This window comes from Poecilia latipinna, unplaced genomic scaffold, assembly GCF_001443285.1.
Source record: "Poecilia latipinna isolate Pla-1442-1.1 unplaced genomic scaffold, P_latipinna-1.0 Scaffold100, whole genome shotgun sequence".
In the NCBI taxonomy this organism is placed as follows: Eukaryota; Metazoa; Chordata; class Actinopteri; order Cyprinodontiformes; family Poeciliidae; genus Poecilia; species Poecilia latipinna.
Window position 1 is genome coordinate 541,800 of NW_015112716.1, and position 15,898 is coordinate 557,697.

At 40.7% G+C, this 15,898-nt stretch overlaps 1 protein-coding gene across 7 annotated transcripts in view; it reads left to right on the forward strand.

Moving 5' to 3' along the window:
• LOC106944012 (ELKS/Rab6-interacting/CAST family member 1-like) overlaps positions 1–15,366 on the forward strand; it is a 78,487-nt gene extending 63,121 nt beyond the window's left edge. For all 7 annotated transcript variants that reach the window (XM_015027288.1, XM_015027307.1, XM_015027312.1 and 4 more), the window contains 3 exons: positions 5,674–5,809; positions 8,998–9,129; positions 14,426–15,366. In XM_015027288.1, the coding sequence (XP_014882774.1) occupies positions 5,674–5,809; positions 8,998–9,129; positions 14,426–14,590 (433 nt within the window). In that variant the 3' untranslated portion in view covers positions 14,591–15,366. The remainder of the gene's footprint in view (positions 1–5,673; positions 5,810–8,997; positions 9,130–14,425) is intronic.
• Positions 15,367–15,898: the final 532 nt, after the last annotated feature.

The following is a 15,898-nucleotide window of genomic DNA, read 5'->3' on the forward strand; positions in this document are numbered from 1 at the left end:
AGAACTTATTGAAGACTCAAGACAGCCATAACATTATGATTTTTTACAAGTGTATGTACACTTTTGACCACAACTGTATATTTACTGAGGACCCCATCTTGTTTGTACAGTATGTGTTTACATCTGTGTGAATCTTGGCACATGGACATTGGGTGTTTGCGTTGTGTTATGTGTGAGTTTGGTTTTTGCGTGTGGTCCGACCCAGAGAAACTCTCTCCGTGCGTCGGGAAAACGTTTTAACCGTGCATGTTTGCTCTTTGCCTCTGTATGTGTGTGTGTGCGCCGGTTCCCATGTTGTGTTTACAGCACTGCGGTTCGGGAAATTCTCCTGTAATTCCGGTTCCTCTGGCGATTAGCTTCAGTTGTCTCAAAATTATTTTTGCAGGAGGAAAGAAGCAGATATTTTACATATTTAAACAACTTTGAAGCAGTGGGCCGCAGATGAACGGGGGCCACTGGGTTTACAGGGCGGTGCTACATGGGAAAAAAAAAAAAAAAAAAGCCCCAGGGAAAATTTATTCCTATCAGAAAAGTATTATTTTTTATATATTTTATTTGTTTGGGCTGTATATCACAGTAAAACAGTAACAGGGACCAAACATTTTATAAGAAAATAGATTTCAGCAAGAAGCTCAGAGATCAGATCATATAAAAAATAAAAAAAATGAAGCATTGCATTTAATTTAAAGAATGATGCAAGAATTGCCTCAAGCATGTAACATGCCAGTATGTCAATCTCATTATATGAACTTCTTCAGGCCTACCTAAAGGACTTCAACTCATCAGTAACTTTTAAGTTAAGCTGTTCAATTTCTACTTTGAAGTTATAATTAATAACATCCACATATTTCAGAAAAATCAAAGGCAATGACCCTTTTAAAGCTCACCGTTTCCTACCCAACCCTTCATTTAATGTGACTTCTGTGCACATTAAGCTTAATAAAAAAAATTGCAGGGTTAAAGTGTTTATTTGAACTTTTATCCTATTATAGAAGCAACACACATGCAGGAGAAAAGTGCAGGACTGCGCCTTATTTCCGGTGCGCCCGTCCTCTCATCTGGTGTGGGCCCACTTGAGCGACTGGTGGCGTGTATTTGGTGTCTAATGGGATCTATAAATTCCTACTGGCGCATTTAACTACCTTATTAGAAAATATTAGTCAGAATGGCTAGCCTTAGACCCCACTTGGTTTGCACTGCTACCACTGTGTTATTTAAAGCCTGAAGTTTTACGCTTTGGGACAAATAAATGTACTCTGACCCCTGCAGCCCGCTTTGTCCAATTCGGTTTCATTTCGATAAGATATACAGACTGGTTTTTGTGAGGTTTGTCTTAATCAAACCATTAAATGCAGTAAACATTAACCACAAAAAGCAAAACAAATATCTTGTTTTGAGGGCGATCGGTTAGTTTAGTTTGAAAATGTTTAGTTTTTTTTTTTTTTTTTACCTGCACATCGCTGGTTACTCAGTTGAGGGAGTTCAGTCACTGGCAAAACTTTCAAGGAAACAGATTTGAAAAGTGGGTCAAAACAGCCAGTTCAGGTAAGCTTAAAAATATGTCAAAATATTCCAGGCTGGTATTTAAACAAATGTTCATTGTCCTTAAAAAGCAAGAAAAAAACTAAGTGTGAAAGCAGAAAGAGTGTTGAGTCAATGGGAAAATTGTTTTCCACTTGCCTATACACTCTTATATATATATATACAGCAAATGTAGCGTGGAGTTAGGAAACCTCAGCGATCCAACCAGATGTTTGGGGCTTCCTGGAAATCCTCCAATAGGAACATTCCTGCCTGTTTATGACCTGTTACACGCAGGCAGGGCGTATAGGACAAAACTGAACCCCAAATATTGAAATAACCGTATCCCACAGTTACTGAACATGGAAGCTAAAATCATGGCCTAACAAAGGGAACAAAATAACAAACGAGAGAGCTCACTTACTACATCTGCATTCTCGCTTAACATTCGTACTCGGCTTTGGATGTAAACGCAAGAGCTGCACACGGCTCGTCCAAAAACGCAAACCTATAAGTTAGAAACTTAAATACACACACACACACACACACACACACACACACACACACACACACACACACACACCCCCTGATGATTATTTTGCGAGCTTTGAACATGCAGGTGCGGCTGAGCAGTTTTGGCTGCATCGGTGCTTTTTCAATTTCTCTTCTCCCAGATATCTCAGGACAGTTTGGAATTAGGCCCTCTGGACCTCTTAGCAAACAGATTTTATGCTACCCTTTTTTGCCAGTATCATTTCTCAACTTTTCTGGCAGCGATATTGATATAAAAGCCACTTGATGGATTACTCCTGTTACTTTGAGTAACTTTAGAAGGCAGTTTATGGCTTACACAGACAAGGAAGATGAAAGCAAAGGCTTGTAATAAAATAGTTATATATTTGAATACATTTATCTTTTCTTTTTTTTTGCTGTGCACTGAGCAAAACGAACTAAAAGCACTTTCAAAGATGGTTACGTCTGAGAGTAAATCTGAGATATGTTGGGACTCGAAGGTTGTATGAAATTTCAGACCTGTTTACACTTTCTGTGACAAATAACACTGGAGCAAATTCAGGAAGCCATTTGTTCATTGGGTATGGAAGAATCAGAGTTCAATTCAGAAATGGCATCCAAAGGCAGATCTGCTCCTAAAATTATTAGATTAAAAAAAACAAAAAAACATTAACTGCATATTAAAATTGTAACAAAACGAGATTTTGTGACATTTAAGCGCTTTGAAATTTCTCTTTTTCAAAGAACAGTCACGTTATCATGTATGTCTGGTGTGAGGTACGTTTATGCTATTATTTTTGAACACTGTGTAATAAGATGAGTCCTAAAGGTAAGAATCAAGTTATATCTCAATTTCAAACTCTTATTTTAAAATAAGCTTTTATCTACCCTGTTTATTTGACAGAAACGACTGATAAAGATTGCTCATCCGGTTCACTAAAAGCCTGCGAAAGCATTGAAAAGGATTTTATCCACTTAATTGAAAAATTGCGATAGAGCCACAGATAACACTATAAATATCATAGTTTTTATTTAGCGGTTCAAGCTAATATTTTAGATGGAAAAACACAAAAGGATTTTCAACAAATATAAAAAACAATGTTCAGACTTACGAAAAGAGAAAAGATGTCTGATTCTTGGTTTGCTCAAAAAATCAGACTAAAATCTTGACTGGTTCTCGAGTCCTTAAAACAATTTATCATCCAAATAAACAGCAGGAAACTCATAGCCCATACAGATTCAGGTGTAAAGTAACGTGTAAATTTAACTTTGTTTCTTACGATGAGAGACTAAAGTAGCCTCTTGCGATTAAAAACTCAGAATAAAAACCCGTTTTATTAATTTATCACAATTTGTAGCTCTACATTCGATACGTCCTCTTCAAAGTGTTGGTGCAGAGATGTCATCTCAAACATGAGACGGCTCCTTGACATAAGATGTTTTTCTTAATCGTTGGCCAGTTGCCAGTAATTTTCTACACCTGTTGCTTTTAATAGATATGTGTGTCTTGGTGTTTTAGTGAAAACTGCTTTAGTTTTCACTAAAACTAGAGTGTTTTGTGAATTCATCGCCACCCATTTCTAAAAATGATTGTCAGTGTGTCTGAAAACATTGCTGATGTTGGGGAAAATAATTTTTGTGTACTAACACAAACGTATATAAAAGTCCACACAGCAGAAACACTTAGAGCAGTCATGGACACAGGAACTACCTAGCCTGCAGTCATGTCAGTGTTTTCTTCCCAAGTAACATTCCTTGGGTTTTCCTTTGTGTTGTGATTCAGTGGATGCTATTAGGTTTTATTTCTTCCACATTCGAGCCTGTGTGGATGTCTGGCATGTATGAGCGATCCTGATCAAGTAAAGCTGCTGTGTTATCTGATAGGTCTGTGACACAGCCACAATGGCTTCCAGGCGCCTTAAACGGGGATTAAACTCTTTCTCCATGTTGCAAAAGCCGGCAACTCCCGCAAGGAATAACTTTTCTGCTCCTCCCGCTCTTTTACAGTCTCCTTCGTTTTCGCCGTGATGATTTAAACCCTGCTTCCCGACACTCTGTAATCCCTGTGTGACAAGACCCTCCTGCTTCCCGCTGCGCAGACTTCAGAAATGTCATCTTGTCGTTGATTCATAGCTTTTCACTGAATTCCTTTACCGATTTTGACATTATATCGACCCGAGGGTATTTAGTGGAGCATTGTGTTGCACAGGTTTCTGCTGCGCCGTTGTAATTTCTTGACCATATTTTGAGAGCTAAATCAGCGTGTCACAATTTAAGCAACAGTTTTATTACTTTAGATCCTCGCAAATGCTTTTATGACCCTCGAACATTTTCACTCTATTTTTATGTTACAGCAGCAGTCTTTAACGCGTTTTGGGGGAGATTTTGTGAGATAGATCAACGCAAAATAGTCAGTTTTTGTGAAGTAGAAAAAAAAACGGTGTTGGAAACATTTTTTAATCAGTAGAAATGTGATAACCGTGTCTTTGATTCTGTCCTGCTAACTTTGTAGAACCAACTTTTAATACAGTTGTATCATTTGGTGTTTGTCTCTACCAGCAGACAATTTTACCCATCCATCTTTGATAAAACAGCTCAATCTCTGTCAGACCGAATGGAGAGTGTGAGCATTTAAAAAAAATACATATTTTAGGTTCTATAAAATAACCAAAATTAACCATGAAGTGACATAAGTTCTCCATCCATATGCCACAATGTATCTAACATCCACACAGGGCGCCCGTCTACTGCTGCACCTCTTCCTGAGAATGAAAACTATCACGGCCCAAACTTTCCTCCACATTTGGAGGGAACCTCAGAACTGCACCCTAGTGGCTGCATTCACTAATTACAACGGCAGTTTAATAAACAGAAGGAAAGCATAAGGGCGGTGACACTTGACAGCTTTTGAAATGGGTGGTCCCAGTTACGTGCCTAAAGGGACCATAAATGGGCTCTTACTGGGGTTCTTGGCCATGCTGAGAACTGAGCAGCTCCCCTTGAGATGTTAAAAGCTTGGATATTTGTCCTAACTTTGCTCTAAACATGCCCGCAACTTTCTCCATGACCCGTCTGCCGTCTTGCTTGGTCTCCATGACGTTTGTTCCCTCGTGTCCTCTGAGGCCTGCCGTTATCCTGAAATTAATTTACAGGCCGACTTCTGAAAAGTGGCACTGAATTTTGCTTATGAGACTGAACATAAATGCACCACGAGTTTTTATATATATATATATATATATATATTCTCGTTTGAAAAACAAAAATCTTATTTATGGGGGTGAGCTTATTTTAGGTATGAATGATCTACAGGTTCATTTTTAATGGCTAAGCAAGACTGCGACAATAATAATAATTGAAAAATGAGTGTACAATACGTTCAAGTCTTTGCAGCTGTACAAGGAAAACAACTGTCTAATGAAGCATAGCGTACTTTGGTGGAAGATCTCTCTGACTCAAAGAGCAAAGCAGGAAGAATTATTGGAGGCTCTTGTCTTGGCAAAGCTTGAAATAATAACTCACATCGTGAGCCATTATCTAATTTATATTTCCTCCAGTTAGGTCGGCTTTTAAATCATCAACCAAAAAAAAAAAAAAAATAAACGCCACTCATAAACTCACAGTCGTCCCGTGTTTTTCCAGGCAAATTAAGGACCAATCGAAGAAGGTCGCCAACCTGAAACACAAGGAGCAGCTGGAAAAGAATCGAAATGCCCAGCTGATGGAGGACGCCAAGAAGCGGGAGGACAACCTCAACGAAAGCTCTCAGCAAATAAAGGTAAAGAAAGTGGCGGGGGAGCTTCGGGAAGGTGGAGAAAAGTTTTTCCTCGTGTCCTTTGAGTAACTTCTGCTACAACAACACCCTGTTGTCATAACGTGATACAGAGCAGCCCGAGGCAATGTCAAACACACTCGCTCTCACACACTGCAGCTCTCAGCTGAGAACGTGTGAGAAGGGGAAGCCAAGGTGGATAATTGGCAGGGGGAGCCGATAGAAGAGGGAAGTGATGAGTAGAAAAACGAGAGGTGATTAAAGCAGGGGGGGGGGAATGAAATGAATGCTTTTTTGGGTTTTAAAAAGCTTCTTTGTGGTCGGAGAGCATTTCCTAATTGTTTGCCAGGTCCGTCAAGTCACCCGAGATGAGAGCCGTATGCGGTGTGATGATTTTGTGTGGTTTTCTTCATTTAGCTGAAGATAGTAGGTTTTCTTCTGCTTCCTTCTCATTTAACTTCGCCCTTTCACCTTAAATTTCTTCCCGACTTCCCCTGACATCCTTCAGCCTGCTTTCCCTCCTCGTCCTCGCTCTTCTCTTCCAGTAATTGCTAACCTCATTGGTTCGCTGATTATAGGCAGATGAAAACTGTCAGTGTGTGTGTGTGTGTGTGTGTGTTTTGTGTGAACAAGCTTATGCACCCTTTAGCTATGGTTGATTTGGTCTAAGTTGTTAAGAAACTGTCATTTGCTGTGTGTGTATGTGGTTGGATGATGAGTCAATGCGAGTCACTGAGACACACGAGACCGCAGCGGTTACAACCAGAGCTTTTGTGTGTATGCGCCAGTATCCATAACCTAAACAACCCTGCAGACGGTAACAAAACAGGACTGTAAATTTAATTCGATGCAATAAGAGCCGGCTTTGTTCCAAATAAATTCCACCGTACGGCGCATAGTCAGACACCAAGTAATGTTGGCTCACCGGGGGATTCGGATTCGCAGCACATGTGTTGGAGATGTTCTGGAGGTTTTGCTCATGGCCACTGTAATGCCTCATCGTTCCTCGGCCCTCCCTGTCCCCATCAGTTATTCATTCAAATCTAATTTACCCTGCAAAGTCAGCTCCCCAGCAAGAAGAAAAATAGATCTTTTTTCATTGGAAATTTATGGGAACTCCGATTGCACTAAGCTCCGTATATGATCAGGATAATTCAAGGCTGATGAGGGGTCGGGGTTGTGGGGCGTGATCTCCAACGCTGCTCACGGTAGCCAGCTTCTTGTGATGGCACCCGAAGACTAGCTGTTGTGTGACATTGTCCCTTCGGTTCGCTGCAGTGTGGAAGTGAACCACACCGATACAATGTGTAAATTTTATTTTTTTAAATTTTTTATTTTTGTCTTTTGTGCCTACTTGAGCAGAGTCTGTGAAACTTTCCAGGTGTGAAAACTAGCTTAAATTAAAAAAGGAGCTTTTTCTTTTTTACTTTTGCGTTCTGTGCAATTGCATGCTATTTTTTTCATCTGGCGTGTTCAAATATGTTTGCAGGCACCTACCTGGCTTGGGCCTGATTAGTACGCTTCTTCACCATTTTGTATTGTTTCGTATACTGAGGATGTGATTTTTTGATTCAGGTGTGTTTGACCAGGGACACATTTAAAAGTCATAGGACTCCGGATTTGAAGACCCCTGGTTTAGCATGCTACTTAAAATCTGATTTGATCAGGGGGTCTAAATCTGTCATATTTTATAAAAGACATCTTCCCCAACTCGGATCAGGGCTAAAACAAATAGAAATTCATCAGACAACAAGTGAATCTAACAATACGAGACGTGGACATGTGGATTTACCTTGAAATCCACATGGGTGTCTTCAAGTACGAGAGAAGTCTTTCACTGAGTCCTCTGAATCTGATGCAGAGAAAAAGTCCCTCTGAAAACAGTCGTTAAACCACGGTCCTGTTGTGTTTTATCCACACGATATCGCAGATATTTTTCTAAGACCTGGGGAAATCATACCAGCTTGTTAAAAACTGGACATACGTGTAACCGTTAACTGCAGCTGGCCTTTGTTCTGGGAGTTGTTGCTCTTTTTACGCCTGCAGATGCTTCAAATGCTCATAAAGCTCCGGCGCACTCTGAAAGGGAAGGGAAAAATCCACACACCGTAACGTGTCCCGTTTTACAACTAACTCCCTTCCACCTGAGGTACACTTTGGGCCCTGTGCACATCTGGCATGAACATGTGTCCTGGGCGAGCCGATCAAAGTTGACTTGAAATCTCTTAATTGCCCGTGTGAATGTACCCGAGACACATTTTGGATTCCTTGCGTTCCAGTCATTTGGACCGCATTCAGAGGTGGTCCTCAGTGCATATTACGGTCACTTTCTTGTAGCAGTGTAAACACGGACGTCTCTCGAGCCCTGCTGACGGACCACCAACTCAACTGAATGCCTCCCTCTGGTTAAAAACGACTCATTTGGCAGATCCCTGCACCGGGGTGGAGTATCCTCGGCTGCTGTTGACCATTCATTTACATAATGTTTTGGTGTGTAGGTAGAAATAACACATTTAGAGGTCAATAGGGTTCTTATTTGGTTAATCTTTGCTACGGTCAAGTTCGAGATGTTTCTGGATGATAACTGCACGATTAGAGCCGTTTATCGAAGCGGAGCTCGTGTGTTTTTCCATGTTGAGCAACAACACTTTCTGATTTTAAATGTTAGTGGAGATTTATAAAGTTGTGCTTGCAGCTAATCTGCTTCGTAACTCCAACTTAAAAAATGAAAATAAAGAGAAATCGATAGTTTATTACTGATTTTTACAGAGGCTGCCGATGAGTGTAGAAGGTTACAGAAGCATGAATTAAGATTATTGCTAAAAAAATCACACAGTGATAATTTTATCAAGTTTATTTTGATATGTTAAACTATTATGGTGAAAATTAAACATGTACATCTCTAATACGTTACAGAAACATCATCTTAGTTAGAGGCTCTTTACACAATGTGACAAAATGCTTTGCTTCTCTGAAACCTGGAGCTTCTTTAAGTCATTTACCCACATGAAATACTTTTACATGCAAACTCTGTGCAAACACTTAGGTATGGTGCATTCACAGATCCTAAAAAGATTGGATTTTTACGCGTCTCACTGTTTGATTTTCTCTGGTAGCAACACTCATGTCAAATCAGGTGGATAAATGCAGACGTGGTCAAAACCTTTTCTCTTTCTCTTCCGTCCTTTTGGCAGGACTCCCTCCGTCAGAAGGAGGAGCGCATTGAGGAGTTGGAGGAAGCGCTGCGGGAAAGCGTTCAGATCACAGCAGAGAGAGAGGTGGTGCTGGCCCAGGAGGAGCAGGCCCGCTCGCATGCCGAGAAGCAGGTACTGTGTGAGCAAGCGCCTGCTGTACCGCATGAGATTTCCCCGAATGGTAAATGTGTGACCCAAGATTTATCCTAAACTTTTTTCCCTAATTTTGGTCCATCTTTTTTTTTTTTTTTTTGGCTATTTAATTCACCTAAACCATAATTATGGAAACAAAAAATTCTCTGTGACCGTCTCAAAAATCGTCCGCACTGAAAGCGGGGAGCGGCGGACGAGCACGCCCGCTCCCGACTGAGCCCCTTCAGGTGCGGCTCCGCGTGTTTACCCAGTCACTCTTCATTTAGACCCGAGGTAAACACATACCTATTTAAAGAACAGCTTCCATTCTGTCCCCTTCTGCCGGCGACACACAACCGGCCATGTTTTCAAACGGGAGTGTGCGCCAACCGCTTAAAGCCGTAGAGCAGTTCATCCAAACGGAGACAGTGGGAGAGCTCACGGCGGTGGTAAAAGGGGAGGCTCAGAAGGGAAGGGTTTGGTGGATGCAACCTCAGACCGCGGGGAGTGTGTTTGTGTGTTTCGCTCCCCGGAGCGGCGGTGACTTAACGAGGCCATAGAGATGGGAAATGTTCCTCACTGCCTACATGGGTTTTGACAAGTGGAGGGGGTTAAAAAGCAGCGTGGGCTCAGGACGTAAAAACACGGCCCGCTGTAGCTGTTGGCAAAAAAACAAAAAACGGCTGGACTCTTGTTGTGATTACTGCCTCTAAACGTCTGCCGTCTGCGCCGGCCTTTACTTACCGGACAGCTTCTGAGCAGACGTGTAGAGACAGCCAGGAAAACAGATGTTTTACTCCTGAGGTATATTTCCTCACACGCTCCTCCGTGGCGGGTGCTAATGAGCGGTGCTGCAGAAGAAGCTTCACACAGACAGACGATGCAGAGGAAAGACGGATAATTAAAGACTCGACGGACAGGGGAAGGCAGTCACACGGACGTGTGAAGGTGAAACGCAGCTTGCAAAACATTTTCTTCTGGGAAAAAAAAAACACACAAAAAAAAACATCAAACACATTGTTTCAAATTCCAGTCAAATTTCAAAGACATCAATACAACAAGAAAACATGTTTAAGATGATGCACTTGACAAGTTGGATTGCCTTTTTGATGTAATGATGCAACTAAAAAGAAACAGCAGTTTTTATGGGTGTACTTGCCTCTTACAATAGTGAATGTGTAAGTATATTTGACATTGCCCTTTTATAAGTTTTTTTTTTTTCTTCCATATAAATGTTAGCCACAAATATCATTTCGAAAACTGGCAATGAGTGTTTTTTTTTTTCTTTTGTTCTGTTTTGGGGGGTTTTTCAGTCACCTGAATTAATTTATAAAAATTACTCCAAGAAATTAATTGTCACTCATTCAAGAGATCACAACGTAACCAAAAGGGTCATCTAGGCCTTACATGGCCTAGTTAAAGTCAGTGTTCACGATTCAACAATAAGAAATGGACTGGACAAAATGGCATCCGTGAGAGCGTTTCAAAACACCCATCTCATGTTTGCTAAAAATTAACCAGAATATTTTGACGAATCAAAATGTTAACTTCTTAGGCTATAAACAGCATTTTAGAAACACTAAGTTACACAGATGGTCAAACATGGTAGTGGTAGTGTGATGATCTGGGGCTAATTTACTGCTTTGGGACCTTGATAATCGGCAGTAACTGACGGAAATATAAATTCTGGATTAAGTGCAAAACATAATTATTTATGTTTAGCTTCAGAGTTTATCAATAAATAGCCAAATAACTTTCAATCTTTCAGTAATGTCTGATGAGATGTGGTATTAAATAATAACAAATGAAGGAGTGAATTTATAAACTCGAACAGCAGGCCCTGCATACATGTACAGAATGAAACCAGGCAACATCTGTGCATATAAGAATTTATTTACAAAATACTTTTATCTGCGAAAACTCCTCCTTCCTGGGAACAGAGCATGAAAATGGGTCAATGCCGTGCCTTCTGGGGATTCAAAGTTTTTACCATCCTCTTTTGGTCTCCGTCTTTTTGTTTTCCATGGCTGGACCAAGCAACAATATCCTTAACCTCAAGCAGACTAGCTGTGAAGCAGGGCAGTGATCTAGTTGTTCCACGTGGTTCGACTTCGTCGACGGCGATTGCCGAGCTGTCGCATCGTTGAGGCTGAGAAATATTAAAACGCATCAAAATGCCGCAAGTGCAACTTCAATTAGGGAGGCCAGAGGCCACTAATGGCAGAACGAGGCCTTGTTTCCAAAAACGCTCCCATGGAAGAGGAAGGAGCAGAGATGTCAGCTCGTGGTGAAAGACTGGAGATGTCAGCCAAACACCCGCTGCAGTCCTCTCCCAACGTCAACAACTCTAACTCAACCTTTCAGCGAGCGCACACACACGTGTGTTATGTAGCGCTTACAGACAGAACAGAGGATACTTCTCTTTTTTTTTTTTTTTTTTTTTTTTTTTTTTTTTAAACACAGACGGACAAATATGGCCAAAAGAAGTGCGACCTGCTGCTTAAGCCGAGCACAGACCATTCCCGAATCGCATTCGGAAGAAGCCAGATGGAAACCAGCTTCGGGAAATGCGTCTCTGTGGGCACAAGTAAATCATAAATAAATATTTTCGAGTTCCTTTTTATACAACTGCGTCAGCGCAATTATCTTTTCACATAATGATTCATAAAAACGACGACAGGCGAAGACGATTTCCTCCCTAAACGAGGCCGGCTGGTTCAAAGGGCTCCCACATGCAAGTGCTGCCAAACTGGTCCCACTTATAAACAGACTCCGACTCGATACTGGTGCGTGCTATTTTTTTTTATTTATTTTTTCTTCGACTGCACTGTCAACACGTGTGTGTGGGACTGTCCCATGAACCTGATTTGCCTGTCAAAAGCTTTTGACCAGAACCACATGAAAATAAACCAAAACTTTTGCTGCTAGACATGAGTCACTACTGTATGTGCGACCGGCGCAGAAAGGTGTGCGTGTGTGTGACACAGGAGTGAGCCAGCGCCGTGACACACTCCATCTGTCTCAAACTGGAGACAGACGTACCCCTCCTCGGCTTCCCGTTTTCTATTAAGCGGAGGATTTTTTTACTCCTTGAACCCGGTGCTCCTTTTCTCCTGCGGTTCATCTCGTTTTGATCTTAAAATAAACCTGGAATCATTCTTGAACACAAGCGTCCACGGCACCGAACGGCTCGCGGTCTCCATGGTGCCGACGCACAGTCTGGAACAGTCTAGAGAGCGACTCGAGTGTTTTACAGAGCTGCAATCCGTCCATACATACATAACATGAGTTCATAGTAAACCTAAGCAATGTATCCATTATGGTAAATTATAAACTAAGAAATTTGAGTCTGGAATGGTTTGCAAATCAGTATTTCCACAAACTGCATCTTGCTTCTTTTCCAGTCCCTCAGTTCTCATGCTTGGCCGTGTCACTCCTACCTTATTACCTCTCCACCCCGTTCTCACTCGGTCACGATTATTGTTCTGCGTCACCTTTTCCAACCTTTTTTTCTTTTTTCCCCTCCCTCTTTTTTTTTTCTAAAAGCTGCTTGTATTTCTCTCTGCGATTTGTATTTAGTCTATCATGTGGTCGTCCTCTCTTATTTCTGCTTTTTTCCAAAACAGCTTACCTGTGTTTATAAAGTCCTTCTTCATCTTCTTAAATTTTTGTTTACACCTGTCTTCTTCCCTCCTTACCTCTGGATCCTGAGGCCTTTCCTCTGCCCTTTTCATGTATTTCTCTCCACTCCATTGAATTCATCTCCTCCCCTCACTGCGATCACTCTTCCTTCTCACATCTCTCTTTTTCTCTGTCATTTGTATGCAGCTGTCTCACATTCCAATTCATGAGTTCACCACAAGTGGATTTAAGTGGTCAAAGGTAACAAAGAATCACCACGTGCCACTCTCGGCGTTCTTGTTTTTTCCCGTTATCAGGTGGTACTTTTGTTTTAATTTCATTCTTCCTTTTATCCATGTGCTTATATTCTTTATTTTAACAAACAATTGGAGGGAAAGTTGATTTCAAATCATCTTTGTTTTGCCTCTGGTTGTCTTGAAAACTCAAACTTTGAATAGTTTTGCTCTCACAAGGACTTTGCATCAATCAGAATATGAAGAAAATATCACTGATGTCTTATTTTTTTGTTTTTGTTTTAGTGTTTTGGCTTTTTTTCCCTCATTTTTGTTTCACATTTCTCTGACATCTTACATCAGACTCTTGTTTTGTGTTTTTGTATGACACCATTTATAAAATAACTGCAGACAAAAATGATGTGCGTGTAGCTTCCTCTGTATATTCCTCTTAAGAAACCCCTATGTATAAAGAAAGGTGGCGATTGGTGAGCAAGGGCTTCTTTTCTTGCTCCACACCCCCTCAGTAGAACATGCGAATGTAAAACTTCCTTCACTGACGACAACAACAGAGTCATTCAAGCAGTTTTCACCTGCTGGTTACCGACGTAAGCCTGGACCCTGAACATCCTAACCAGTTTCCTTCCGTTTCATGGTTACAGTTTGGGACTTCTTGTATGTTTGGTTACGTAGGGATGCATCCAAATATCAGTTTAAACATGTTTAAATTGATGATCTTGTTTAGAAATGAGAAGAGAGATCGGTCGTATGAACGATTCTCAGTGTTTTGCAGACTTTTTCAGCTTAACTTCAAACTCCACAAGCTGGAGTCAATCACAGAAACAAACAAGACGTCGTGTTATTTAGGCGTTTTGTAACCTTCAGTACCACATTAAGATATAGAGCTGAAATTAAGTATATGTTTTATCCTGAGGCCTAATCGAATTGGAGAAAATCTCCAATACATTTATTTAAAATGTATTGTTAATTGATTGTCAAGTCGGTCATTATAATGTAAATACACCTTAGCGTGATATCAAACGTTACATTTAAACTCTTGCAAAAGGCAGTTGAAATTATTTCCCTTTTATTCGGTTTGTCTTGATTACGTTTCTTCCTGACTTTGGACGTTAGCCGAATCGTTGTCTGGCCTTAAGAAATACACACTGACCTCGCACACATTAAAATGACACAGTGATGTAGAGCCAGTGAAAAGAGCAGGCCGAGATAAAATATGCATCAGAAAAGTGAAGGAGAAAAAGAAACGGCTTGGAGGAAAAAAATAAAAATAAATAAAACGGGGAGTAGGAAAACGACCTGCTTGACGTTCTGCACTGGAGAGTGATTTCTTAAACCTTTCAGACTGGTAGTGCTCAGACACTTTCAAACAAAAAGGTCCAATGGAAGCCAAAGCTAGATGTGTGTTTATGTGCCTGCGTCAGGTGGAGGACCTGCTGGTTGCCATGGAGAAGGTGAAGCAGGAACTGGAGGTGATGAAAGCCAAGCTGTCATCGACCCAGCTCTCATTGGCTGAGAAGGAAGGTCATCTGACCGCCCTGCGAGCCGAGAGGCGGAAGCACCTGGAGGAGGTCCTTGAGATGAAGTAAGAATATAAAAACACTCGTATCTCATGTTTTTAGTGCCTTTCTTTATATTAATGTGTATTTCAGCTGTGCTTTAGCATTGAGTTTTATCCATCCAACTCTACATGCACCACTTATCTTTTCATTTCCTACTGGTTTCTTAACGAGCGCACACATATGGAAAACGTAGTATTTAAAGGTACGCCATTAAATATCGCACAAATTCACATTTCTGCATTTTGTTTTCTCATCTTGCACTAATCTGTCTAGGATTTTCTTAAGAAAATTCCTTAAGGTTTATTTTATTGCCGTGGTTTCAGTGGAGAACTTGTTGATTTTCTCCAAAACAGTAAATACTTTTGGACTGATAAAACTCTGTTGAGATCTAATGATTGTTCTCAGGATGTGGTCTCTCTTTTAGTTCTTTTTTTTTTTCTTCCCCCAGGAAGTTGCTTTTATATGTGATGATCATTTTAGGTACTGGGAATCCACAGCAAACAAAGATGCTATTACTTTTTAATGCCATCTTTCAGGCTTTATGGACTGAGCATTTTGTACTGTGGTGTATTAACTTTAATAGCGAACAACCACATAAATGCTAGGGTCCACTGTTCTCCTCACAGTGTTAATAAAAAGGCTACAATAAAGCCCTGTTCCCCCAAAGAAACCAACCTTCGGTTGGAAAAAATCATTTGCATTTCTGCGCAGAACATATAGGGATGTATTTATGACTTGTGAATAGCATGACTTTGTTTAAAAAAAAAAAAAAAAAAAGCTGAAAACGGTGGAAAAAGCAGTGGTAACATACGTGATGTATTTGCCTTTTTGCTGAAATTTTGGTGAACGGAAAGCGTTAAGTCGTACCAGTGTCCTCGACGACCCTGAGGATTTAAAGTAACTTTCCGTACTCATAGTGCATTGCAAGGAAATGTGATCCCAGATATCAGAGCTGTCCAATGGAAGAGGGTGACAATATAAACTCTTCAGAAATGGCTTCACAATAAAATAGTTTGGTATGAAACGGAAAAAAGGTTGCTTTTATTTGAACTTGGAAAATAGAATTTTCTAATTCCAAGCCTGAAAAAAACAAACAAACAAAAAAAAAAAAAAAACAAGTTGGATTTCGAAACGATGAACGATTCACGTCAAACCCATCCACAAAATACACACAAAAAGTTTCCCATTTGTTAATTCCCGTTTCATTCGATCAGTGTCGCACGGACATTAACGACTTTTTTGAACTCTGTAGTCTCTGATAAACCCCACTCTGTGGTTGTAAGACATCTTGGAGAACGTAGTTTGTTCTCCCACAGCGGAGATATGGGTTCACCA